Source organism: Mastigoproctus giganteus, chromosome 8 (assembly GCF_048544385.1).
Source record: "Mastigoproctus giganteus isolate SK-2022 chromosome 8, ASM4854438v1, whole genome shotgun sequence".
Taxonomy (NCBI): Eukaryota; Metazoa; Arthropoda; class Arachnida; order Uropygi; family Thelyphonidae; genus Mastigoproctus; species Mastigoproctus giganteus.
In genome coordinates, this window is record NC_143582.1 from 207,530,255 (window position 1) to 207,556,633 (window position 26,379).

Below are 26,379 nucleotides of genomic sequence, written 5' to 3' on the forward strand. Positions count from 1 at the left end.
TTTTTTGTTCTCTCACGTTGTAATATACTTACATTCATGAATTTTTCTTTCATTTTGTGAATTATCCTGTTTCGATTATCCAGACATATTTATTTCCCACCCACCCCGGATAATCGAGAGTTTTCTGTATCGAATAACAAAACTATTCACAGAAATCACAGCTCTAAACCACGCAAATATTTAATCAGTATAGTGAATGACATTATTATCACTTGATCATGTTACTCAGAGCTTAAACGCTTTATTCAAATTAGAATTAAGGATTTTATAATAATGAATTCGAATAAATCTCAAAGAGTTGCTTTTGAATTTTTTAAGCTACTTAATTACTTTAATGATTTTTGAAATACTTTTAAAGATTAACTAAATAAGTTTTAATTATTTGTGTAAATGTTTCAAATGTGTTTTTTTTTTAAATGTTTCATTAAACGTAAATAAATAATTATTAAATCTTTAAATAAATAATTGTTGATATTTATCTGTAAGTCTGGCTCCATCAAAATCTGATTAATCTATTGAGGAATATTTGCGTGCATTTTAAAAGAATATAAGATTCAATAAACTGAAAATCTTACCTTCCGGCCGAGGTCTTTCCAGTATTATCTTTGCTTCTTCTGAAAAATAAAGCAGACATGAACATTTTAATGAATTTTTGAAAAACACAAATGGAAACCTTTCAGTTCTCTTAGCCTTATGGGAAAAATACTAAGTAGGTAAGAATCGCTATCCACTCGACTGTAGAATTATATTTCTAAGCATTACCACAGCGAACAAATTCAACTTAAATTTGGATATTGTTCTTGTAAGTCTAGCAATATCTGTCAATGACAACGATCAAATACGGTGTTAAGTTAAGTGCCCTAACTACTATATTATACTAACGCTGAAAATTATTTATGCAATAAAACGAAGGGATTTTACTTAAGATAGGCACTCAATACCGGTAATTTTATACAGATAGGAATATTGGCAGATTATCGGCGTACATTATTTTAAACAATATCAGCTATGATATGCAAATGAAAGAATAAAAGTCGATACATATTTACTAATTTGTGGGTTTTTTATGAAAACTCCAAACACGAAAAATATTAGAACCTATAGTACTTAGTATACCATACATTGGATTAAAAGATGAGAAAAACAGAAGATACTTAATATTTGATTAGCTTTCTGTAGATTGCAATTTTAGGTACACTTGTGTGAAGGAAGGTTGCTGTAGAGAACAGAAGCAGAACGGATAAATGAGGAAAATAAAAAGTTGGTTCGGTGAGTTTGTAGTTATACAATGATTTGTCGAGGCCCGTATTCGGAATGGTTCGAAAGAGACAGGTAGAATTATAGATGCCAGTTTAGAAGAACAGTGTCCATAAAAGTATCTGTAGAAAAGGAGGTCGGCAATTAAGGAATTGGTGATAGTCATTGGAGAAGTTAAAGCTGTTTGTGTAATACACGGTTTCTCAAACTGGAAGGCAGAAATGATGTCATTATCAAATTTATGGATAGGATTTCCAGTTAGTGGAAGGAGGCCAGAAATATATAAGAGGAAAAGAGAGGGAGCAACTGAACCACGGGGTTCACCAGAATTATATAAGAGGAAAAGAGAGGGAGCAACTGAACCACGGGGTTCACCAGAATTAGTTGAGAAATTAGACGACAGAGAGCTATCTACTGTCAACTTCAGCTAGCGGTCAGAAATAAAATTGGCTGCCCAATTGCAAAACAAAGACGCCAACCCTTAAGACTGGGTCTTGTTTTGAAGACTTTCATGTCAAACATGATTAAAAGCCTTGGAAATGTCAAGGTCAACTGCTTGAGCATCAACAAACTTTTCTGTCCAATTTGTCCAAATATGAGTAAGTCAATATGTCACTAATGGATCGACACTAATGGAATCTATATTGACGATCTTTGATCATTTGGAATATTTCCAGATGGTGTAAGAGGTGGAAGTTAATGGATTTCTCCATTACTTTGGAAAGAGTAGATGTAAGTGCAATGGGACGATAACTGGAAGGGAGGGAATTATCTATCACCCTTTTCCAGGAATGGGCTGGATGTGAGCAAATCTCCATGCAGAAGGAAAACAAATAGAAGTGGAAAAAGAAAGTATAAGAAGGTAGCAAAAAATAAGTGCAAGTTCAGGAGAACACGTTTGAAGAACAAATGGAGAAGTGCCATAGAGCTTTGTTTACATCAATACCAGGAAGATCATGCGAAGCATTGAGTGGAATATGTTTGGTATGGTACGATATAATTTGCCAAGATTGTTACAAAAGTTAGAAGAATAGTAGAATGCTAATAGGTTACCATTATCTTTAGCTGAGGGTACAATAAAACTATCCGGTTTTAATAGAAATGACGGTATAGATGGACAGATGTTGCGGTAAATTGCTTTAGCAAGAAACCAGAAGGCCCAACGCCATTTAGACAAGAACCAGGTTTTCTACTCCTATTCAAAATCGAGTTTGGATTGATTATTAAATGTTTTGCAATTGTTGATAGCTGTAGTGTAGACAGAAAATGAAGCTGAAGATTTAGATGTAAGCCAATTTGCGATGTACTATATTCTTATCTTGAATAGCCCTAGCACGTTTATTGGAAAATCAAGGTTTAAATAAAATATTATGGAATGTGGAATAAATACGAGGGGTTATCAAAAAGTTTGTACCCTGACCTAGATAAAACAGCAGTAGGAAGATGCCGTTTTTAATATACGTTATCTACATATTCGGGTAGACTTGATGCTTCCATCATCGATAGGCTCATCATTCTACCCAAAGAAAACAGAACAAATAATCATCAAACATCTAAGATCCGACCAGCCCTCAACCAATTCAGCTCGCTCAGTCATATGTTTCCAGCAAACACGAGTGGTCTCCTGAACGACCTAAATATTAATCCCGAGGCGATTTGCGTGGACAAGATCTACAGATCAAAGGTCCTTGCGGACACCTACTCAATGTTGGAATTTTATATGTTTCAAGTCTCCTTCGCTCTCTGTAGGCTTCTGTGAGGACAAACTGCGCTTCCCCTCTGGTTCCGGACAGCTTTCTACAACTTTCCGGCTCTCCCGCACAGTGCTTCGAGGGATGCGGAATTTATTTAGAACTTTTATCCAGAATATTGTCTTAGCTGCTGTTATTTATTTGATCTGTATCCGTTATATTAATGTATGTATTGTTAATCTGTTATAGTTATGTATGTATTGTTAATCTGTTATAGTTATGTATGTATTGTTAATCCGTTATAGTTATGTATGTATTGTTAATCTGCTACGTTTGAGACCGACTAACTCAGCCACGGAGTGAAAAAAGCCCATTAAAGTTCCTCGCGTCATCGACGGGATTCGAACCATTTAACGCAACTATCTGTATATGTCTAAGGTCTCCGCACGATAGGTTCCAAGACTGCTGACGCCTTTGCAGAAGCAATGTCGAATGCAATGTTCTCGCCAACTGTTGGATTTATGTAATGCGGATGTTGAGAACTTTTTGACCGGTTGGTGACAAATGACGAATGCTGGGTGTACCAGCATGATACGGAGACTAAAGACATATCAAAGTAGTGGAAGCACACTTCTTCCCCAATTCCCAAAAAGCAATAACCACTCCATCTGTGAAGAAGGTGATGTTGTCCGTGTTTTGGGACAGAAAAGCGGTGATCTTGATACCTATTGTTTATCTGTGGTACCACACTTACCGAATAATACTACAGAAATCCTTTGAAAAAGTTACGCGATGCTTTGAAGGTGAAAAGGCATGGAATGTTAACTAAAGGTGTCAGTCTTCTGTCAGACAATGCACTGACTCACACGGCCGTTGTTATCACCACCTTTGTTGCACATGTGACTTCGAAGTACTGCAGCACCCTATTCTCCTGACCTAGGATCGTCAGACTTCTTCTTGTTTCGAGAAATGAAGAAACCATTGCGTGGATGCCGCTTTGATTCTTCTCAGGAAGTCATCAATGAAGTGGAATCGTGGTTTCAGGCAAAAAGTGTGGATTTCTATGATCAAGGCATTAAAAAACTGATCCATAAAAGGGAGAAATGTGTTACTGTACATGGAGAGTACACTCAAAAGGATTAAAGTTCCTGTGAAGTTTCACATTTCTATGGCTATTATTTCTAGGTAAGGGTACAAGCTTTTTTGATACCCCCTGGTATTGTGTGATGAGGACTGCCTGGTATTATAGTAGGCAAATTTATAAGCTGTGTGAAGCTATTAGTAATTGCAAAAGCCTCAGCATCTTAAACGGCTAGGTCTGCATAACTAGAAAGTAAACAGGTGCTGTGAACATTAAAATCTCCAAGAAAAATCCAACCTTTCTCACTGTTAGAAAAGTTAGGTTGGAAAAAGTCGACTTTCAAAGTAAGGAAGTCAAAAAGTTTGTGCGATTTGTACAGTTAAGGGTACGATAGAGGCAACAAATAATAACATATTGACAGAATTGGAAAGGAAGATTAGGAAGATTAATTAGGAATGTCAGAGAGAAAAGTTGGTACACAAGTATCACCTTTGAAGCAAAAGGTATGTGCGTGTAGCACAATAGTTATAAGCAGTGAAGCAAAAGGAATCATAAAGCAAATAATTAGGGCAACTGAGATGAGTGGTGTTTGAGATGTAAGTGGGGTTTTGTGGTAGGTTTTTAGCAAAGAAGCAGAGTACTATTTCAATTCAGGTGTTGAAATAGTTTGAATTTCGTTGTTTTTCTGTCGTTATCGTCTGAGTAGTTTTAACTGATATGTCTCTTTTAAAGTAATCGTCTTATATATTATTTTATACACAATTGGAAGGCACATATTAAATGATTTTGTATTAGTGCATGTAGGTCTCTGGCCTTGGCAAAACTCTACAGAGTCAGTTAATAAACGGGTAACATGTTTGGGTAATTGTCCTTCCAGTGACACTGACAGAGCTTGGGCTTTCATTTTAGAAGCGGCTACATTATTCAGAAGACCTAAAGTTAATATAATTGCTTTAACTGAATAATACCACCAAGAAAGCGAATATGTTATTCATTAAAACGAGACGGTAAGCATGGTGGAAAAAAATATAGTTTATATCAATATCAGGCCATTCTGAAAACAATTGAGCTCCTAATTCAATCAGATTTCGTAGATGGCCTTGTGGTTTCTCTCTCTGCAAGATAGTCCTATACGTCCTCTAAAAGTTTTAAATTTGATGACTTGGCTGAGCAATTTAAATCCCCTACCACTCCTTTATGTTCTGTGTGCCAGTTTGAAACAGTAGAGGCCGTGGAAACCGAACAGTAGTCGTACTGGAATATAGAAGTATTGAAATCATGAGAGTCCCTTAAGTGTTCAGAAAAAGGTATAACCTGATCATCCAAAATGTTTGTATGTGCAGCCTTATTCATCATGGTTGACATTTAACGTCCCAAAGCATCGTTGACTCAGCATCACCTTGTACGACACCTTGCGCACAAGGATGTGTTACACTGTGGTGCTGAATCAGCGATGCTTCTCGTTTGGATGAATCAGACATTTTATCCAACTTACCCTAGATAAAATGCCTCATTGCCCAGATTATACTAAGATTTTTTTATATGTAGCTGTTAACACTGGTCTTTTTTGGGGGATCCTACTAGATATCCATATTATGCAATTCTCTTCGCAGTGCTCGCTCTAAAATCGGCTCATGAGATCATTGGTTAACTGTTTGCAGTAGCTCTTGTCTTGTTTGAAATCGCTTTTCTTTTAATAGAAGCGATATTCATAGCCAATCACGATCACTTAGCAGAGACTTTCGATCATCATTTTGCCACTGATTTCTGGTTGATTTCAACTCACACCATTCCTTGAAAACGTATCCTTGTTCTTTCTGAAATACCAATTTCGCTACTTCTTTAACAGGACGTTCATTAGGCCTGTCAAATGCTATCACTTCTTTTAGCCACTCGCTAATAGCTTTTCTACGCCCCATCTCTCGTGTTGAAACCCATGCTTTTCACTCACAGTTGGTGTATTTCTGAGTGGAGAAAACGGGTTAAGTTTATATTCTAATTTCAGAGCGTTGAAATAAACAAGCGTTGAAGATATAAATGGTCAATCTTTTCATGTCCTAAATACCTTAAAGTGACTCATTTTTTTTTTTTATCCGGTGCCCTTACTGTTGTTGCGGTTTTAGAGCTTTCAGCTTCTCATCAGATAACTGGTATCGTCAATTAGCGAACTTCTGTCGATCATTAATAACAGTATCCAATATAAACGTACAGCGAAGCGGTGTGTGGAAGAAAAACTTCCTACAGAAAACGTTACTTTCGTTACTTGTATAATTTACTGTATAGCCCCTACAGAAATTAGTGAAGAAGAGAAGGCCTTATTTAAATGCAGGTATTGACAGTTTTCAGTACAGCGTAACATTTTTTTCCTCAAACTATTTCGAACTGCATTGAAATAGGGACACGCTTTTTTTTTTTTGATAATTTTCTGTGTTCGGCCAAGGCGCCCAAGTATAAGGGTTATATTATACACGTAACGAAAGTTTCGTTTTCAATCGGAAGTTTTTCTTCCACTCACTACTTTGCTGCGCTTTTAGATTCAATATTTATCCTTCGTTCGACATACGGTTACTAATTGAGCCCATCTGTTTATCTGATGATGAGCCAAATATCTTTGAAAGACGGGCAACAGTCCTTTCGAGTTTTAATGAATAACAGATTTTCCTTCCTGGAGATATTATTCGATTAAAAATTATATTAGTTACTTTAAATCGACTTATGGATAATATAGTTGCACCAAACGTTTCGTAATTATCTATTAATTTTTACATATTTTTAATGCTTCATTTATGCATAATGTGAAACACCCACAGTTTAAAAAATGCGGTTTCTTTTGATTTTTACGTAACTTTACACGGCGATGTGCATTACTGTTCGGTGATGGTGTGATGTTCTTCACAAACCTGCCAATTATCTTTTAAAAACGATTCTTATTTTTATTAATTTCTTTTTTAAATATTATGAATGCAATTATAAAATGACTGACGTGCCCTTAATGTTTATTATTTAATGTTATCGTAAGATATCATTTTATGCTTTGTTCATATCGCATACCGAATTTAAAAGAATTCTGGCATCCTTTTTGACAGCATTTTCTTTATTCTGCTTTATTTTTTAGTTTCTATAATTATCTAATGCGAAGTGACGTTTCTTTTGTCTTTAATTATAATCCTGAAGAATTAATAACTATGTTAATACAATTACAATTTTTTTATTATTTTTATTTTAATCATTATTTTCACTTAAGTTTATGTTAATACAATATATACTTATTTATTTTTTTAAGTATAATATAAAATCCGTATGGATTTTAGGAATATATAAATATAAAATCACAATTTATAATACGATTATTTAAATATTAATCGTTATGCACAAAAATTAAAAAAAGGTAAGAATTATTTGATAGTAAGTAACGTCGTGAAGAATGGCTCCTTTTGTGCTCATTTCTGTCTTAATAACCTATCTGTTAATAGCGCTGATTCGAGATTATAAGTTTAGCAGACGATTCTTAGTGCGTATTGCGATTTGGGAGAAATACGTTGAAATGGTCGCTGTGTTGTATATGTTATTGGTTTAATTATTATTGGAAGACAGTTCAGGCGAGATGGACAAATATGTAGTTTTATATGCGTATAAAAAGTATTTCTAGTTATTTGTTATATTTGTTTAAAGAGTGTTCTAGTTATTTCCTTTCTTATGATAACAGTGAGTTAAAAGCTGCTGGCCAAGACAGCCAGTATGTCATATTCGTTTAGAAGTTTATTAGGCCTATTACAGAAGCTATTGTGAAAGGAAACTACTGTATTTAAACTTTCCTGTTTACATACTTGCAGTTAATATTTTTCCGAGATAGGAGAGGTAAGCTAATTTTGCAGTTTTAGTTTTATTTTTGTATTTGTATTTAACTTTATTAATTTTTTTATTTTCCCAAAGTGAAAGTACCTCAGTTAGAGTTGTAACTTTTAAACCAACTGAATCTAGAGCTATTGAGGAGAGGCGAGGAGATTTTATAACCCTGTTAGCAAATACAGTACTATAAATTAATATTAAATATTACAGAGTTTTTTTCTGTACACTGAATGCATACTCCGGCTGCAGCACTACTGTGTTTTAGAATTTTCCATGGTTGTAATGAAATATTAGGGCCGGACAATAATTGAGGTGCGTAGTGTTTAAAATTCTTGGCACGCCCCTGCCTGGAATTAGGAGGGGAGGAGTTCTGAGAAGTAGTGCGTATTATTCGATCTTGTACCACAGTACTAAAATTTAAATCTATGATGTGTCCTTATAGCCTGACTTAACTTTTTTGACCTTACATCCAGGATTATCTCAAAAGCCGGATAATCGTGTAGATAGGCAAGTTAGATTACTGCTACAGCAACACCAACTATGGCAGCTAATAAAACACAGATTTGGGTTTTATTAGCCGAAAAAAGTTTTTAGGTGCTAATAAAAGCTAAGATGGATTAATAGTTATTGATAATGATAAATATAAATATAATAATATTAATAAAGTACTACTGCTATATATATTAATATATATATATAATAATTTAATTAATTGGATAATGCATAATATTTTACCTATGCATATTAATATTTTACAAATAGTGATAAATACTCTACTTTTCTACTTATTTTTATCATTGTTAATTAACATATTTGAAGAAACGAGGGGCAGGAATGTCTATATTTAGTATTCTATATTTATATGGGCTAGAATAAATTCGTAAAGTTCTATCTGCTATTTCCATCTGTTTACAGATGTTTATCTTGCAGGGTACTTTGACTAATTAAGCAACTTTGGAGTGGACCGCCAAGGCACAGCATCAAGTTAGAGTGACTGATAAAAAGTCAATTCATTGATTGTCCATCATGTGTGACTATTATGTATATCAACGTTATAGCCAGGAGCACCTTTTTTAGCCCTCATAATAGCCTCAGAACATGTGGGAATGGACTCCACGAGATACTGAAATCGTTCCATAGGAACACTGGCCTGCAGACTCGATAGCATGTTGCAAGTTCTTAGATTGAGCGGTGGCAGATACCTGCCGCGAACAGCTCCTTCCACTTTAGTTGGGTTGAGATTTGGTAACTGAGCAGACAAATAAACTATATTAAAGTCATCCCATGCTACTGGAACCATTCCCGAACGATTTGTACCTTGTAACATAGCGCACTATTCTTCTGGAAGTTACTGTTACTAGATGGATGTTGCCGTAGCCTGGTCCTTCCGTGAGTATGGAACAACTGAAATAGAGACTTCTGGAACCAGGCTAGCTTTTTCTGCTCTTCAAATGTCCATTGTGTGTTCTTGCATCCATTATATTTTGTGTCTGCTTGTTTCTAGCTGACAAGATTGGAACCCGGTGAGTTCTACTGCTGTATCTCATCCATTATAGGGTTCCACGCCCTGTGCGTTCATGAATAATGGGACATTTTCATCTTTAGGAGAGGAACAGAATTTTATTTTCATATTTACATCTAGTGCGTAAAACAAAAAAGACCGATTTGATTGTTTGCTTCTTAAGCTATTTCCAGTCCCAGGACTGACTGCCTTTGGCTAGATGTTTTCTTGTTGCTGGACCATTCTTAATATATTGTAGGCACTTGTTGTGCATGAACACTCCAAATCTGTCATAATGACAGTGCAGATATTTGCGATCCTTCCACCATTCTCATCTAACTTCGACTATCATAGTTACCGAGGTTGTTCTAATTGACTTATTCTCTCACTGTATTGTACATATACAACTATCCATCGGTATCTGACTGGCTGCTTTATATAGTATCATCTGTATACTGATTTACAGCTACCTATGACATCTTTTTTTCCTTCGCTTGCTCCTCTTCTGGAAGAAACTCTGCTCAACTCCAAGGAGAACTTTCTACTTCTTCAGGACTTTGCTACCACCAATTTCCTCCTCCGAAAACAACTGCTTGCATCTAAACAACCACCTACTGGCCACTGTTGACGTTTTGCTCCTACTACAACCGGATTCCTTTTAATGGATCAGCCTATGCAGGCAACTTCATCAACCCTAGTCCGCAGATGACGATAATGCTGACACGGACATTATCCACCGAACTATTTTTTTCCCGTTTCCCTCTCCCTACCCTTCCCTTTTTTCCCTCCTACCTGGCCTTGTGCTGAAGGTGGGATTTTGATGTTGCCCGGGTTGGGGCTCCTGGGCACGGGACTGCCATCCACTATCAACATTCCGCCAATGTATTTCTTTTTTTTTTTTCTTTTCCTTTTTCTTCTTTTTGTTGTCTGCCACTTTATTTTATTTTATTTCTTTTTGAAGTTCTGCATGGGTTTGGGTTTCCTGGGTATGATATAACTAGTATCCACTGGTCTTGCACACCACCAGTGGATACAGGATTTTTTTATTTATTTTATTTTAATTATTATATTTTTATTTTTAATTAATTTATTTTATTATTTTTTAATGATAAGAGAGAGAGAGAGAATAATAAATCTATCCTGTTTGTCCCTGAGAGGGCTTGAGGCGCAGTTCCATTTCTATAGCGCTCCCTATATTCGCCCTCTTGCTATAAATGTCGAATAGCAACGCCGATCCTTTTAAGAAGTATAGAATTATTTGGAATATTGTTAAGGATCTTTATCAAATTTCATGTCTATCAACATGAAATGTCAAATACAGTATCTTTGTCAAATTTCATGTCTACCCATTTCCATTGAGTTACATTGTGGGGTACTTACAGTGATGAAGACAAATACTTTTATATATTAATAATTAATTATTGATTTAATTAATGAAATCAATGCATACATTATCTAACTTCTTATTTATTAGTATTTGGTTTCGCAGTGCTGGAGGCATCAGAACAAAAATATGCTAATCTTTAACACGTGCATCCATAAACTAGTAAATTATAATAATAACAGACGTTTTCGAGCTCGAGTGCTCAGCGTTAGAATAACAGTTCATTAATTAATTGACTTAACATTAATTCTAAGACGTTTAAAAAATAACAAGGTTAAAAAAAAAGAAGGAAACAGAGAACAGTACCTGAGATGTTACCGCTACAAGACAGAGTAAGATAATTGAATTTTTTAAGTCCTTATAATGTTGTGACGTTGGGGTTTGAGATCCTGGTAGGCTGGGGTGCCTTTTGGTCCAAGTTCCGGACTTTCAGGTAAGAAATTGCAGACGTTCGGACATCATCAGCAACTGTTGATGTGGAGCTCTCTGTTCTTTCTATAGCTAATTGACAATTTTTAAAAATCTGCTCAGGCCTTGATTTATTGTTGGTTTGTTAAGTGTTGAACTGGGACTTTTGGAAGGAAGGGGGAGTTAATGGTATTAATAAGTAAGTTGGTAAAGCATTTTTTAGCATTTTGAGCCAGAACCGTGCTTTGGGATATGTGTACATGTTCGGACTGGCTGTGGTTCTGAGGTAGTGTATATGACCACTGGATTCATATTGCGAGATGTAATCTGTACGTCTCCACAATATGACTCATTGTTATCCACATATGAGCTGCTATAAAACAATTAGAGTGAAAATGCCAACTCTTTTGGCCATATTGGAGTGCAAAAAGAGAAACTTTTTTTTTTTTTAAATTAATGATGACTATACCTTATATCTATTCATGTTGTTATGGAGGGACTTTTTAAGAATGTTTCTTTAATTTTTTTTTTTTTTTTTTTGTCGATTTACGAACTTTCGGAATGAAAACTTATCGACGGTTGTATCGCTCTTTTTGAATGCATGCATTACTGCACTTTGTTTTTTGCATCGCAATACGATATATATAAAGCGCAATGTACTTTTTAAACAATGAATGTATCATAAATTATGTTATTTTTTTTTTAATTTCCTGTGGATTCTGTAATATTTTTGCTGGTCTTTTATTAATATCAGTGGATGTGACCATATGTCGGATGCCAGTTATGTGGTTGTGTTTCTATTGAATTTTATGTTATTTTCGTGTTCTTCTGGAGTTCTTCTTCTGCTTCTGACCTGGCAGGCTTCTTTTGTTTGGTGAATGTATACACTATTGTAATCCTTTCATTGTGGTTTGTAAATTTAATTCATGATGTGATTGATTAATGGGTGTGGAGAAGGGGTCGGAAGGGAGCTAGAGAAACTGTCTGAGGATTTCAGCTGAAATGAATCTGGTGATGGCTAGTTACTGGTACCCGGCATACACGGTATTATAATCGCTGATAAATTAGCATTTTCGGGTGAGGAAAGGCTCGTCTTGCTTATAATTGGCTTCTATTATAGTTACAGTTTTCTTGATGAGTTTTCAGATATAACTACTTTTAAAAGTAGTTCTGATGTGATATATTTCGGCTTGTAGGATTTCTCTTTGCAGGCATGGGGTACTTAAATGATATTTAGATACCTGTTTTGATGCTACTACTAGAGTTTTGGATCTGAAATTCAGCATTGTTCACATGAATGTGAGTTTTCTGCACACTGATGTTTGGACGGTATATTTTTTATTGAAACGGTAGTCAGTGATACTTTCCCATTTATTTTATATTATTGATGTGTGAAGTCTATTCAAGTTTCGAAGGAAGTTGGATAGGTTACTTTTGTCTGTCCAGAATTTTGATTTTAATTTGGTTGATTGTTGGGCTTTGTTTTCAAAGTTGGTCATAAAAAAACTTCTTAAGGGGTGTAAAAGAAGATTCCCGATGTCTAACCTCCTTTTGGGAAGTAAAATTGGGTTTGAAACTTGAAATATCCTTGGGTAAATGAAGAGTCAGATAGATAACTATGTATTTGGTATAACTAATTATACATAATATATACAGTACATTCATATTTGTACTGGCCATTATCAATGTATATAATAGCCATATTCTTAAAAAGCAGAGAATAGGATGCACTTGGGAAATTCTTGCCTACGCCAACCAAACGTAGAAATGAAACTTAAAATGCCAGCCAAGCCGCTATGTTTCTACCTTCCATCTCATAGTTTAACAGCAGCAAAGCTAAATTTGAGGAAATAAAAACTTTCGGTAAAACTCCAGAACTTGGGTACTGGTCCATATTTCGACAAACGGACAGGAACAAAGCAGTGATTGGCAGGTGCCACTCACTGCTTTCCCCGTCTACTGTCCTCCTAGGGTGTTTCCCCCCCACTTGCCGCTGTTTTTAAATCGGGAACTCGTTTGCTGATTTTAAAACAGCGACAAGTGGCGGGGGAATAAACACCCTAAGCCAAGCACCCGCCTCCTCGACGACAAAAAACAATCAGAAAGAAACGTCTTCACAATAATCACCAAACCACAGAATTCGACCGTACATTCGCTCCGTTCTACGACCACGCCCACTGCGCGGAGACAAATGGTACCCAAATAATGGAGTTTAGCCCAACTTTCAAATAAAAACTCCACCTATATACGAAATGACTAAGTGCAGAAGATTGACTAGAAGAAATTTCAGAAGTGTAAAACTAAAATTGCCTGTTGAAAAGTGTCTGTTTTACTAGCTTAACCTGTATCACAAACTGAAATGGTAAATTTAAAAAAGAATACAATAAATTTCGCCGAATAAAGTGCTGATGGAAGTTGTGTACCGTAAATAAAAGAAAATGGAAATATCTGGAAGAAATAGAATGAGAAATTCGACCGCTTTTGGAGTTTTACGAAATAATAAAGTAATGTATATGAAATAATGAAGAATGAGTAGAAGGAATTTCAGAAGTGTACGAATTAGACTTTTTATTTTAAGGTTTTTATTTCCTCAAGTTTAGCATTGCTGTTGCTGAATCTAAGTTGACAAATACAATAGTGACATATTGTCTCGGCAAGCATCTTAGATTTCATATCTACATTTGGCCAGCATTTGCAAGAATTTTCCATGTCGCCACATTGATTCTTTGGCTGTACAAAAAAAAAAACAAAAAAAAAACTAGCAGTGCGATAAAACACTTCAGATATAAGAAAATTAAGTGGAATAATTTCAGGTGTCCTGAATTTTGGAAATATCTGGAAAGCATTGTTTCGATGACATGGTTATTGTGCATATGTGTAGAAGAGGGGAGGGGGGATGAGGATACCGTGTCTGGTTTTTGAAGCGTCGACGATGTCGCACGCTGCAATGAGGTCATGGTCATTTATTCTCTTGTAGAGCCAAGGAGATCATCAAAAATATCTGAACCGAATAATGTTGGGGGCAGCCGCCAGGGACTAACGTGTGTTCCATTGTGTTGGGTCTTTTTGTTTATTGCTGTATTCATTGATAAGGTTCAGTACGAAATCTGAACAAAACATAATTTTAGCACATGTATTATTTATAATTAGAGTGATAATAATTAAATTTATTTAGTTATCTTTTTTTACAGAGAATGGGTGCGTTGTTTTAACTAAGGTCTGTATCCTTTCAGCTTATATACATAAACTTCACATTGAAATGGCTTTGACATATTGATCGGTCTTTATGGTCAAGTATAGCTGATTGCGAAAGTGGTTTAGGTTGATACTGATATGTGCAGGCTCTAGCCTTTGGTTTCAGCTAGAATAGTCTCCCCCCACCACAGAAATTTATGTCACTGGCAGTATTGCTCATGTCGAATGATGCTAAAATGTCATAGCGATATATATTCTCTCTATATAAATTATTCTTTCTGTATAAATGGAAGTATGCTCGGATTTTTGGACATTGCCAACGAAAAGTTTGAAAGACACCAAGTTTAAAGTGCACTGGTTTTTTTAGATCCGGGGAGTTTTACGTCCAATTCCAATTCCATACCTCTAAGTGTTCCAGTTTGGCTAGAAGTTGAAATTATTGGCTACAGAAGTAATTCAGAATTACCGATATTTTAAATATAATTTTGAGTAGATATAATTCTAAACTTAATTATAATATTATGGCGGTTAAATAATCGTAACATGATTCGACGTTATTCAATTCTAAAATATCTGCAGATAGTTTTCTTATTATGGCTTATTTGTTTACCCTGAATATTTCATATAATAAGATTTCTTTACAGATAAATAGGTTATTAAATGTATTATTAAATTTTGAAGTTATATAAATTTGCCATCAAAGTAAAACCCTTCATTTTATTAAGATAAAATTAAATTTTAACTTAGTTTATTTTAATATATGTTCTATTTAACATACTTTTATAATGGGAGATCGATTGCTACAGTACAGTCGCGGTTTTGCTCAAAAGTTGCTCAAGTTAAATGGTTTTTGGTGTCTAAAGCTTCTTACACTGGCTAGTGCTCCAAGAATAATAAAATTTTATAGGAGCACCTTTTGAACTCTTTTTGAGAAAAGAAAACTTGCCAGTTTGGGGAAGAAAAATTGCGTTTTATATAAAAAAAATTCAGAGTAAATGTCAGAGAACCTACCTACCCATTGACTTCTCCCGTTCCATTCATAATATACAAGATGAACATATCATCTGGATTTTCAAAATAAGAAATTTATCAAAGAAATTTATTAGCATGATATGCAGTATCTGATGTGGGATTTATTCAGAGGTAACTACCATCAGGGCTAAAGGGAAGGGTGTTTTGCTTTCGTAAAGGTGACTGCGGTGGTCTGTGACAGCTTTTAAATTCTATACAGTGTGACAGCTTTTAAATTCTATACAGTGGGACCAAATGGTGATGTTACCAACAGCAAATTATAAATAGAAAGCATTCAAAGAATTACTCTTGGAAGCTACTAGGCTTTTCATACCAACTAAGAAATATTGTCCAAGTTTTAGACCTAAATGGATATCAGATGAACTAATGAGACATGTGGCAGAGAAGAAAAATGCATGGGATATATATAAATTAGCAGGTAACACAGAAGCCTATGGTAGATTGTTGTTGTTATTTAGATTTTAGGAGCATTAGCAACTAAGGCCATATTGCTCCGGGGATATGCGGTGGTCATTCCCTGACCTTTCCGCATCCTCCATATTTGATGGCTCACAGGCTCGAACCCCGGTCTAAACAAGAAGCGTGTGCTACGCACTGTTGCTCCTGCCTACGGAGGCGCCAATGGTAGATATAAGCTGGTCTGTAATCAAGTCACAAAGGAAGTTTGGCAGGCAAAGGCAGATTACGAGAAATCTTTGGCAAAGGATGCAAAGAAAAAACAGCAAAGAGTTCTTTACTTATGTAAACTGTAGAAGGAAGGGGATAAACCAGATTGGTCCAATTTTGATTCAACTGTTGATGATCATGCTCAGGCAGCTAACAAACTGAATTAGTATTTTGCATCTACATTTACACACGAGGTATTATTCAGGGAGGGGAATGCCAGAGGTCTATTAAACTCTGGCAGTGAGCTAAATGATTTTGTAATAACAGAGCAAAGTGGAGAGCAGAAATTGTTAAAGATAAACATAAGAAAGGCATCTGGAGTGGATGGGATCTATCCAGTTATATTAAAGGAGGCAGCAAAGGAAGTAAGCAAACCCTTAGCCATAATTATGAGAGCTTCCTTGGACTCAGGGGAGGTACCCATGGACTGGAGATATGCAAAATTGATCCCAATTCACAAAGGAGGATCAAAGGGTGACACAATTAATTATAGACCTGTTGGGTTAACTTCTGTTCCGGGTAAATTGATGGAAGCACTGGTTAAAGAAGCACTGCAGGATCATCTAGACAAGACTTCAGTTATAGTTCAGACACAGAATAGGTTTGTTAAGGGGAAGTCTTGTCTGACCAATATGATTGGATACTATGATGTGGTCACAAAGGAACTAGATGCAAAAAATAATTTTGACGTCATATACTTGAATTTCAGGAAAGCTTTTGATACTGTTGCACATGGAAGACTACTGTACAAAATGGAGTAGTATGGCATTAAGAGAAAATTGCTGCTATGGATAAAGGGATGGCTGAGTCGGAGATAATGTTATTAGTGAAGTCACCCAGGGTTCAATGTTGGGACCATTGTTGTTTTCTGTATTTATGAATGATATTGATGAAGGTATATCAAGTTTAATGTCTAAGTTTGCAGACGATACGAAGGTTGGCAGGGTTCTTAATGACGCTTATGAAAGTGCGCTACTGCAACAGGATTTAGAATAGTTGAGCAGATGGGCTAAGAGGTGGCAACTGAAGTTTTACATTGACAAATGTAAAGTACTGCATATGGGTAGCAGTAACCCCAGAGTAACGTATCAACGTGTGTGGTATTATACTCAGGGTGATAGAGAATGAAAAGGACCTGGGGATAATTTTACAGTCAGATATAAAGTTTTCTGAGCAGTCCAGACGGTCTACAAGACTAGCTCATGGTGTATTGTCAATGATATTCAGCAATTTTTCTAGCAAGGATAAGGAGGTGATTATTCCTTTTATAAGGCAATGGTCAGGACACACCTTGAGTACTGTATACAAATCTGGAGGCCTCATTTTAAGAAGGATGTAGAGCTGTTGGAACGAGTACAGAGAAGGGCAACAAGATTAGTGGATGGAACAAAGGGTTGCTCTTATGAAGAAAGGCTTAAGTTTTGCAAATTACAGTATCTGGAGACTAGGCACCTGGGAGGTGATCTGATTGAGGTGTATAAGGCCTTGAATGGTTTGAGCAAGCTCAATGCTAATGGCATTCTTCTTCTTGCCCAGATTAATCGCCTAAGGGGACACACAAATTCAAACTGAGGAAAGATAGTTGTAGAATAGATGTGCGGAAATTTTCCTTTAGCCAGCGGGTGGTTGATTGCTGGAACAAACTTCCATCTGTCGTTGTAGAAGTTGACAACTTAAATAAATTCAAGGCTAAACTAGACAAGCATTTCGAGTGAATGGATGGGTGAAATAGGGAGGTTTTTTTTTTTTTTTTTCTGGCTGATGCGTGTAAGCTTGCTTTCTTGCCTCTACTAATGCTAATCTCTTTTTATAACCAAATAACTTATATTTTTCTGTTAATGTGTCAACCAACAGAATATGACAGTTTTATTTTATCATGAGAAGTCTGAAATAATCAAGCAAAATAGCCAATTGTTGCATTTGAGTTTTAGAAGGTTGAAGAGATAATCGAACGAAATCAAATGTTTCATGCACTTTTGAAAATATCCAGTAGATTCCCCAAACTGTATTTGTAGATGTGTATATGAATAGAAATAGAGTGACGAGAGGAAAGTTTAATTTACAGATATCTGATATTTTATGCTTATAAATTTCCATGAGTTTTTTGAAAGATTCTTTCAAATGATCTTTGTCCATCCTGTATAAAGGAAATTTGAACCATAATATACTTACCTGAAATTTCTTCTGTCTTCGGTTTTGGCTTCTCAGAAGGAAGTTTAATTTTCAACGACTCTTCTGCTTCCTCTACCCTGATGTCTTTCGGTTTCTTTTCTGGCAGAGTAAGAGCGAAATGCTCTTCAACATCCTCAGGTGCTTCTTCAGGTACTGACGGTTTAAGTTTTAGAGCAAATGTTTCTTCAATAGGAGCTTCTTCCGAAATTGAAGGTTTCTTTTTAGGCATTTTAATTGCAAACACTGCTTTTTCATCGGAAACTTCGTAATCCTCCTTCTTCTCTTTAAGCGACACTTTGAATTCTTCTGTTATTTTTTCTTCAGTTATTGATCTCTTTTTCTTTTTCAGTTTCACAACCCCTATTGTTTCAATTTCTTCAGTTTTCTCTCTCTTTTCAACTTCATCAATAGTAACTTCCTTTTTAACAGTTATTTCTGCTGCTTCCTCGGTTACTTTGTAATCTTTTTTCTCTTTCTTAGTAACAGTTATCTGAGCAGTTTCTTCAGTTATTTCTTTTTCAGGTTTTTTCTTTTCTGGAAGCTTAAGTTCAAACTTCTCTTCGACTTCAGTTATTTTCTTTTTCTCTGGTTTTTTAGGAAGTTCCAAAGTTGCTTCTTCCGTTACTTCTTCCTTTGGTTTCTTTGGTGCCAATGCAACTTTAAACGTTTCTTCTACGGGTTCCTCTGGTTTTTCTTCTGGTTTCTTCGGAAGTTTTATCTTTTCAATAACTTTAATTTCCTCTTCTGAGGGTTTCTTTTCGACTTTCTTTTTCTTTTTCAGAGTTACTTTTTCAGGTTTCTCCTCTTCTGGTTTTTCCTTTATTTCTTCTACTTCCTTTTCAATTATTACCTCTTTCTTAACGGTGATTTCAGCCTCTTCTTCAGTTACCTTGTATTCCTTTTCTTCCTTAACCAGAGTAACTTTTACTTCCTCCGTTTCTTCAACAATAGGTTTCTCTGGTTTCTCCTTCTGAGGTAGTTTTAATTCAAACTTTTCTTCAACTTCAGTTATTTTCTTTTCCTCTGGTTTTTTAGGAAGTTCTAAAGTTGCTTCTTCCGTTACTTCTTCCTTTGGTTTCTTAGGTGCCAATGCAACTTTAAATGTTTCTTCTACAGGTTCCTCTGGTTTTTCTTCTGGTTTCTTAGGAAGTTTTATCTTTTCAGTAACTTTAATTTCTTCTTCTGAGGGTTTCTTTTCGACTTTCTTCTTCTTTTTCAGAGTTACTTTTTCAGGTTTCTCCTCTTCTGGTTTTTCAGGTAATTTCTCTTTTGGTTTTTCCTTTATTTCTTCTACCACCTTTTCAACTATTACTTCTTTCTTAATAGTTATTTCAGCTTCTTCCTCTGTTACTTTATATTCCTTTTCTTCTTTAGCCAATGTAATTTTTATTTCCTCCACTTCTTCCACTATGGGTTTCTTAGGTTTTTCCTTTTGTGGTATTTTCATTTCGAATTTCTCTTCAACTTCAGTTATTTTCTTTTCCTCTGGTTTCTTAGGAAGTTCTAAAGTTGCTTCTTCCGTTACTTCTTCCTTTGGTTTCTTAGGTGCCAATGCAACTTTAAATGTTTCTTCTACGGGTTCCTCTGGTTTTTCTTCTGGTTTCTTAGGAAGTTTGATTTTTTCAGTAACTTTAATTTCTTCTTCTGAGGGTTTCTTTTCGACTTTCTTTTTCCTTTTCAGAGTTACTTTTTCTGGCTTTTCTTCTTCTGGTTTTTCAGGTTTCTTCTCCTCCGGTTTTTCAGGTATTTTCTCTTCTGGTATTTCCTTTATTTCTTCTACTACCTTTTCAATTATTACTTCTTTCTTAACAGTGATTTCAGCCTCTTCCTCTGTTACTTTATATTCCTTTTCTTCTTTAGCCAATGTAAGTTTTATTTCCTCCACTTCTTCCACTATGGGTTTCTTTGGTTTTTCCTTCTGTGGTATTTTCATTTCGAATTTCTCTTCAACTTCAGTTATTTTCTTTTCCTCTGGTTTCTTAGGAAGTTCTAAAGTTGCTTCTTCCGTTACTTCTTCCTTTGGTTTCTTAGGTGCCAATGCAACTTTAAATGTTTCTTCTACGGGTTCCTCTGGTTTTTCTTCTGGTTTCTTAGGAAGTTTGATTTTTTCAGTAACTTTAATTTCTTCTTCTGAGGGTTTCTTTTCGACTTTCTTTTTCTTTTTCAGAGTTACTTTTTCAGGTTTCTCCTCTTCGGGTTTTTTCGGTTTTTCTTCTAGTTTTTCAGGCTTCTTCTCCTCCGGTTTTTCAAGTATTTTCTCCTCTGGCTTTTCCTTTATTTCTTCCACTACCTTTTCAATTATTACTTCTTTCTTAACAGTGATTTCAGCCTCTTCCTCTGTTACTTTATATTCCTTTTCTTCTTTAGCCAGAGTAATTTTTACTTCCTCCACTTCTTCTACTATGGGTTTCTTAGGTTTTTCCTTTTGTGGTATTTTCATCTCGAATTTCTCTTCAACTTCAGTTATTTTCTTTTCCTCTGGTTTCTTAGGAATTTCTAAAGTTGCTTCTTCCGTTACTTCTTCCTTTGGTTTCTTTGGTGCCAATGCAACTTTAAATGTTTCTTCTACAGGTTCCTCTGGTTTTTCTTCTGGTTTCTTCGGAAGTTTGATTTTTTCCGTAACTTTAATTTCTTCTTCTGAAGGTTTCTTTTCCACTTTCTTTTTCTTTTTCAGAGTTACTTTTTCAGGTTTCTCCTCTTCAGGTTTTTTCGGTTTTTCTTCTAGTTTTTCAGGCTTCTTCTCCTCCGGTTTTTCAAGTATTTTCTCCTCTGGCTTTTCCTTTACTTCTTCAACTTCCTTTTCAATTATTATCTCTTTCTTAACAGTGATTTCAGCCTCTTCCTCTGTTACTTTATATTCCTTTTCTTCTTTAGCCAACGTAATTTTTACTTCTTCCACTTCTTCCACTATGGGTTTCTTAGGTTTTTCCTTTTGTGGTATTTTCATCTCGAATTTCTCTTCAACTTCAGTTATTTTCTTTTCCTCTGGTTTCTTAGGAATTTCTAAAGTTGCTTCTTCCGTAACTTCTTCCTTCGGTTTCTTTGGTGCTAATGCAACTTTAAATGTTTCTTCTACTGGCTCTTCTGGTTTTTCTTCTAGTTTCTTCGGAAGTTTGATTTTTTCCGTAACTTTAATTTCTTCTTCTTCTGAAGGCTTCTTTTCCACTTTCTTCTTCTTTTTTAGAGTTACTTTTTCAATTTTCTCTTCTGGTTTTTCTTCCGGTTTTTTAGGTACTTCAGGTATTTCCTTTATCTCTTCCACTTCTTTCTCAATTATGACTTCTTTTTTCACTGTGATCTCAGCCGCCTCTTCTGTCACTTTGTATTGCTTTTCTTCTTTGACTAAAATAATTTTGGCTTCCTCTGCTTCTTCTACAATCGGTTTCTGCGGTTTCTCTTTTTTTGGTATCATAACTGCAAATTTTTGTTCAATCTCACTAACCACTTTTTCTTCTATTTTCTTAGGAAGTTCAACAGCATATGTTTCTTCTACTATTTCTTCATCCTTTGGTTTTTTTGGCGCCAATGAAACTTTAAATGTTTCTTCTACGGGTTCCTCTGGTTTTTCTTCTGGTTTCTTTGGAAGTTTGATTTTTTCAGTAACCTTAACTTCTTCTGAAGGTTTCTTTTCGACTTTCTTTTTCTTTTTCAGAGTTACTTTTTCTGGCCTCTCCTCTTCTGGTTTTTCAGGTATTTTCTCTTCTGGTTTTTCAGGTATTTTCTCTTCTGGTTTTTCAGGTTTCCTCTCTTCCGGTTTTTCAGGTATTTTCTCTTCTGGTTTTTCCTTTATTTCTTCTACTACCTTTTCAATTATTACTTCTTTCTTAACTGTGACTTCTGCCTCTTCTTCTGTCACTTTATATTCCTTTTCTTCTTTAACTAAAGTTACTTTTACTTCTTCCTCTTCTTCTACAACAGGCTTCTTTGGTTTTTCTTTCTTTGGTATTATCATCTTAAATTCCTCTTCCACTTCTGTAATTTCTTTTTCTTTTATTTTCTTAGGAATTTCCAGAATGGCTTCTTCTGCTACTTCTTCCTTCGGTTTCTTTGGTGCCAATGCCACTTTAAATGTCTCTTCTAGTGGTTCTTCTGGTTTTTCTTCTGGTTTCTTTGGAAGTTTAATCTTTTCAGTAACTTTAATTTCCTCTTCTGAGGGTTTCTTTTCGACTTTCTTCTTCTTTTTCAAAGTTACCTTTTCGGGTTTCTCTTCTGGTTTTTTCGGTATCTCCTCCGGTTTCTTTGGTATCTCCTCCGGTTTTTCAGGTTTCTTTTCTGGCTTTTCTCTTATTTCTTCCACCTCTTTTTCAATTATAACTTCCTTCTTAACTGTGATCTCTGCCTCCTCTTCTGTCACTTTATAATCCTTTTCTTCTCGTACCAGAACAATCTTGGCTTCTTCGGCCTCTTCTACAATTGCTTTGTCAGGTTTCTCTTTTTTCGGTATTGTAATTGCAAACTTTTCCTCAATATCACTTACCACTTTTTCTTCTATTTTCGTAGGAATGGCAAAAATTTCTTCAACCTCTTCTTCAACCGGTTTTTTTGGTGCTAAAGTGACTTTGATAGTTTCTTCTGCTGGCTTCTCCTCCTTTTTCTTTGGGATTTTTATTATTTCACTAACTTTAATTTCTTCTTCTGTAGGTTTCTTTTCAACTTTCTTTTTCTTTTTCAAAGTTACTTTTTCGGGTTTTTCTTCAGGTTTCTTGGGTTTCTCCTCTGGTTTTTCTTCTGGAATTTCCTTTATTTCCTCTACTTCCTTTTCAATTATAACTTCTTTTTTCACTGTTATCTCTGCCTTTTCTTCTGTTATTTTGTATTCCTTCTCCTCTACCTTACTTAAAGTAATTTTGACTTCTTCTGCTTCTTCTGTTACAGTTTCTTCTGGCTTTGGCTTTTCCTTTTTAGGAATTTTAATTGCAAATTTTTCCTTTACTTCTGTTACTTTCTTTTCTTCCAGTTTAATTGGATAAATTTCTTCAAGTACTTCTTCTTCTACTACTTCTTCTTCTTGTTTTGCTTTCTTAGGAGCCAGAGTCACCTTAAATTCCTCTTCTACTGGTTTTTCTGGTTTCTCCTTCACTTTAGGAATAGTGATCTTTGTTTCTTCTTCTTGAACTTCCGGAACAGCTTCCTCTGGCTTTTTCTTTTTTGGCACTTTAACCTCATACTTTTCTTCAGCTTCTGGTACTTTCTCTTTCGGTTTGGGTTTTATTGATATTTCTGTGATTTCTTCTTCTTCTTTTGGCTTCTCCTTTTCTTTCTTTGGCTTTAATTTTACAACTTCTTCAATCGTTTCCACTGGCTTTTCCTCTAGTTTCTCTGGCAGTTGTTCAGAGATGAGCGCCTCTTCTGTCGATTAAAAAATTACATATAGTTTATTATGAAGGAGTGTTACTTATAGCTAATATTATATTTAGCATACATTGGAGTACCACTTTCATGCAATTTGACAGACACAGATACAGTGGAAGTTTTTGCATGCACAAGCCACAGTAATAAAGCTGTACCTTACCTGAATGCCGCCAAAACGATTAAGCAATGAGCTGGATATGAGCTGATTATGTTGTAAAATTATTAAAGCAAGATATTAATTATTTTAAATATTTAATATGAAAATAGCAATATTTGAAGAACAAATAAAGAAGCCGAGCTAGATATGATCATTAAGCCTAGAGCTGGGAGAAGATTGGCTGAAATATTAAATATAAGCACGGAAGCGTTACTTCAAATTTCTGTGTAAAAGCTTCGTGTCGTCATGATGGGTTATGCGTACATCGGTTATATGCTGGAAAAAAATACAAAGCGTTAATTTGTGAATATTGCTATTTTAGAATTTCCCATTAGGTTATCTATAAAATTGTAAAATAAGAAGCAAAAACAAAATAATTAATTATTCTGAAATATAAGTTTATTGATAGTGGTTTAGTGCATTTTGGCAGATAAAGCATTAATTATTAGTTATAAATATAAAAGCTATTAAAAGTAAAATAAAATGATTAATACAGTTTTAGATGTTTATTTCAATAAAAGTTAATAGATTTATCACACGCACATTTATCCTAATAGGCATAAAATTGTAAAGTTCATCATAGAAGTTGAAATCCACCATGTTTTTCATAAGAATTTCATAACAGTCATATTTTATATTTAGGTTTTCCATAAATACTATAGTAGAATATCTGAGCAATAGCATATTTGAATTCCATGAGAAAAGAAATTAATGAAAACTTTTGTTGCCATATCGTATTTTGTATTGTATTCAATCACTTTTTTGATTCAAGATAATTTTTAAGCCTCGTCAGTGTGAGATCACTGGTTTTATTTTCATATCTAGCAATGCAAATTCTTTTAAAAATAGTATTTATGGGATGACAAAGTATATATAAATACTATATTTATATATATTTTGTACACTTAAATGAATACTAGAACTAGAATTACACTGCGATTAAATAGCATTTTAAATCTGGATCGTTAATGTTAATTGTGATTGATCTGGCTTCTTCTTTTTAAAATGCATTTACAATATACTGAGATGCAATATGAAAATAATGTTTATTTATATTTAGTACCATTAGCAACTACAATTATCAATTGATTAACTAAAGTAGTAATTACAATTAAACGAGAAGTAATTCAGATTATTTTGATAAATGCAATAGGGCCCACCCATACGGCGGGTTAGATTCCAGACCTCTGCCGAAAAGCGAAAATCACCGAAAAGTAGAACATAAAGTCTTTTTTCACTTGCGAATGCATATAAAGCCCAATAACATGTTTACACTATCGTATGTTGTAAACAGACTGGATCACCGACAATAAAATAGCGCCCGAAGCCCTTTTCGGACTCTGCGTAATGCCGAAAAACCGGAACAAGCGCCGAACATAATGAACATGAATATAATTGAAAACCGCTGTATTAGCGGAACGCCGAAAAGCGGGACCCTACTGTACGTAACGTATCACCATTAACAAATATATGATGTTAAATGATAGGCTAATGAATACCTTATGCTGTACGCGGCAACCGATGAGCAACTCCATCAACTACTCCTGATCACCGAAGAATTCATCAATGATAGCAGGATAGAATTTGGTCTAGACAAATGTAAGACCCACGGATTGCATTACGGGAAATTAGTCGGCCGAAACTACCAGATACAGACTTGTAAAGAGATCGAAGCCACGACAGGGGAATGATGATACAAATACCTGGGGATGATGCAGACTCAGCGGTTAGAGCACAAGATCAAGGCCTATCTGAGCCAATAAAATACCATCAGAGGCTCAGAAGCATGCTCAAAGCAAAGCTGAACGGAGGAAACAGTTAAAACCATAAACACTTATGCAGTCCCAGTGCTAACATACTCCTTCGTGATGATATATTGGACTAACACCGAGCTGGAAGATATCAGGAGAAAGACAAGGACAATGATGACCAAAAGCCACCAACACCACCCGAAGTCAGCCGTGAAGAGACTGACAATGGCTGGAAAAGGAGGAGGAAGGGGCCTAATAGACCTCATTGAGCAACAGAAGGCAGCGATAGCTAACCTGAAGGATTACTTCAAGGAAAAAGCAGCAGCGCTTTACCAGGCTATAAGGAAGTTAGACAAGCGGCATACCCCACTCAACCTAAGCGAGGAGTCCTCTCCCGCCCAGCCGGAGCAAACGAACCTAGAAAGATGGACACTCCATGGTAGACACTACAATGATCTCCATCAAGACCACAAAAATAAAATTGCTTCCAATGCATGACTCACGAGCGGCAGGCTCTTCCCCGAGTCTGAAGAATCAATGCTCACCATCCAAGACCAGGTAATCAACACCACCAGGAACTATATAAAATGCAAAGTAGCCAGGAGTGTCATATGACACATGTTGACGATGCCACTTGGCCTCAGAAACGATCGAACAACTCACCGCAGAATGCAAGGGTGATCATGCAGACAGAGTACACTCGAAGACACGACCAGGTAGCCAGGATAGTACATCAGAACCTAGCGAGGAAATACCGGTTGATTAAAGAAAATATACCGTATTCCAAGTACGAACCCCAGGCCATAACAGAGATCCTAACCCATAAGCTGTTCTGGGACCGTGCCATAATAACGGACAAGACAGTCCCGCACAGCCTTCGTGG

At 35.5% G+C, this 26,379-nt stretch overlaps 1 protein-coding gene across 1 annotated transcript in view; it reads right to left on the reverse strand.

Moving 5' to 3' along the window:
* The window catches only part of LOC150082232 (uncharacterized), a 1,008,282-nt gene that overhangs the window by 53,467 nt on the left and 928,436 nt on the right, over positions 1-26,379 (reverse strand). Inside the window, exons 131-132 of the mRNA XM_090379191.1 lie at positions 18,237-23,585; positions 576-614 (exon numbers count right to left, since the gene is read on the reverse strand). Of these exons, the coding sequence (XP_090235317.1) occupies positions 576-614; positions 18,237-23,585 (5,388 nt within the window). The remainder of the gene's footprint in view (positions 1-575; positions 615-18,236; positions 23,586-26,379) is intronic.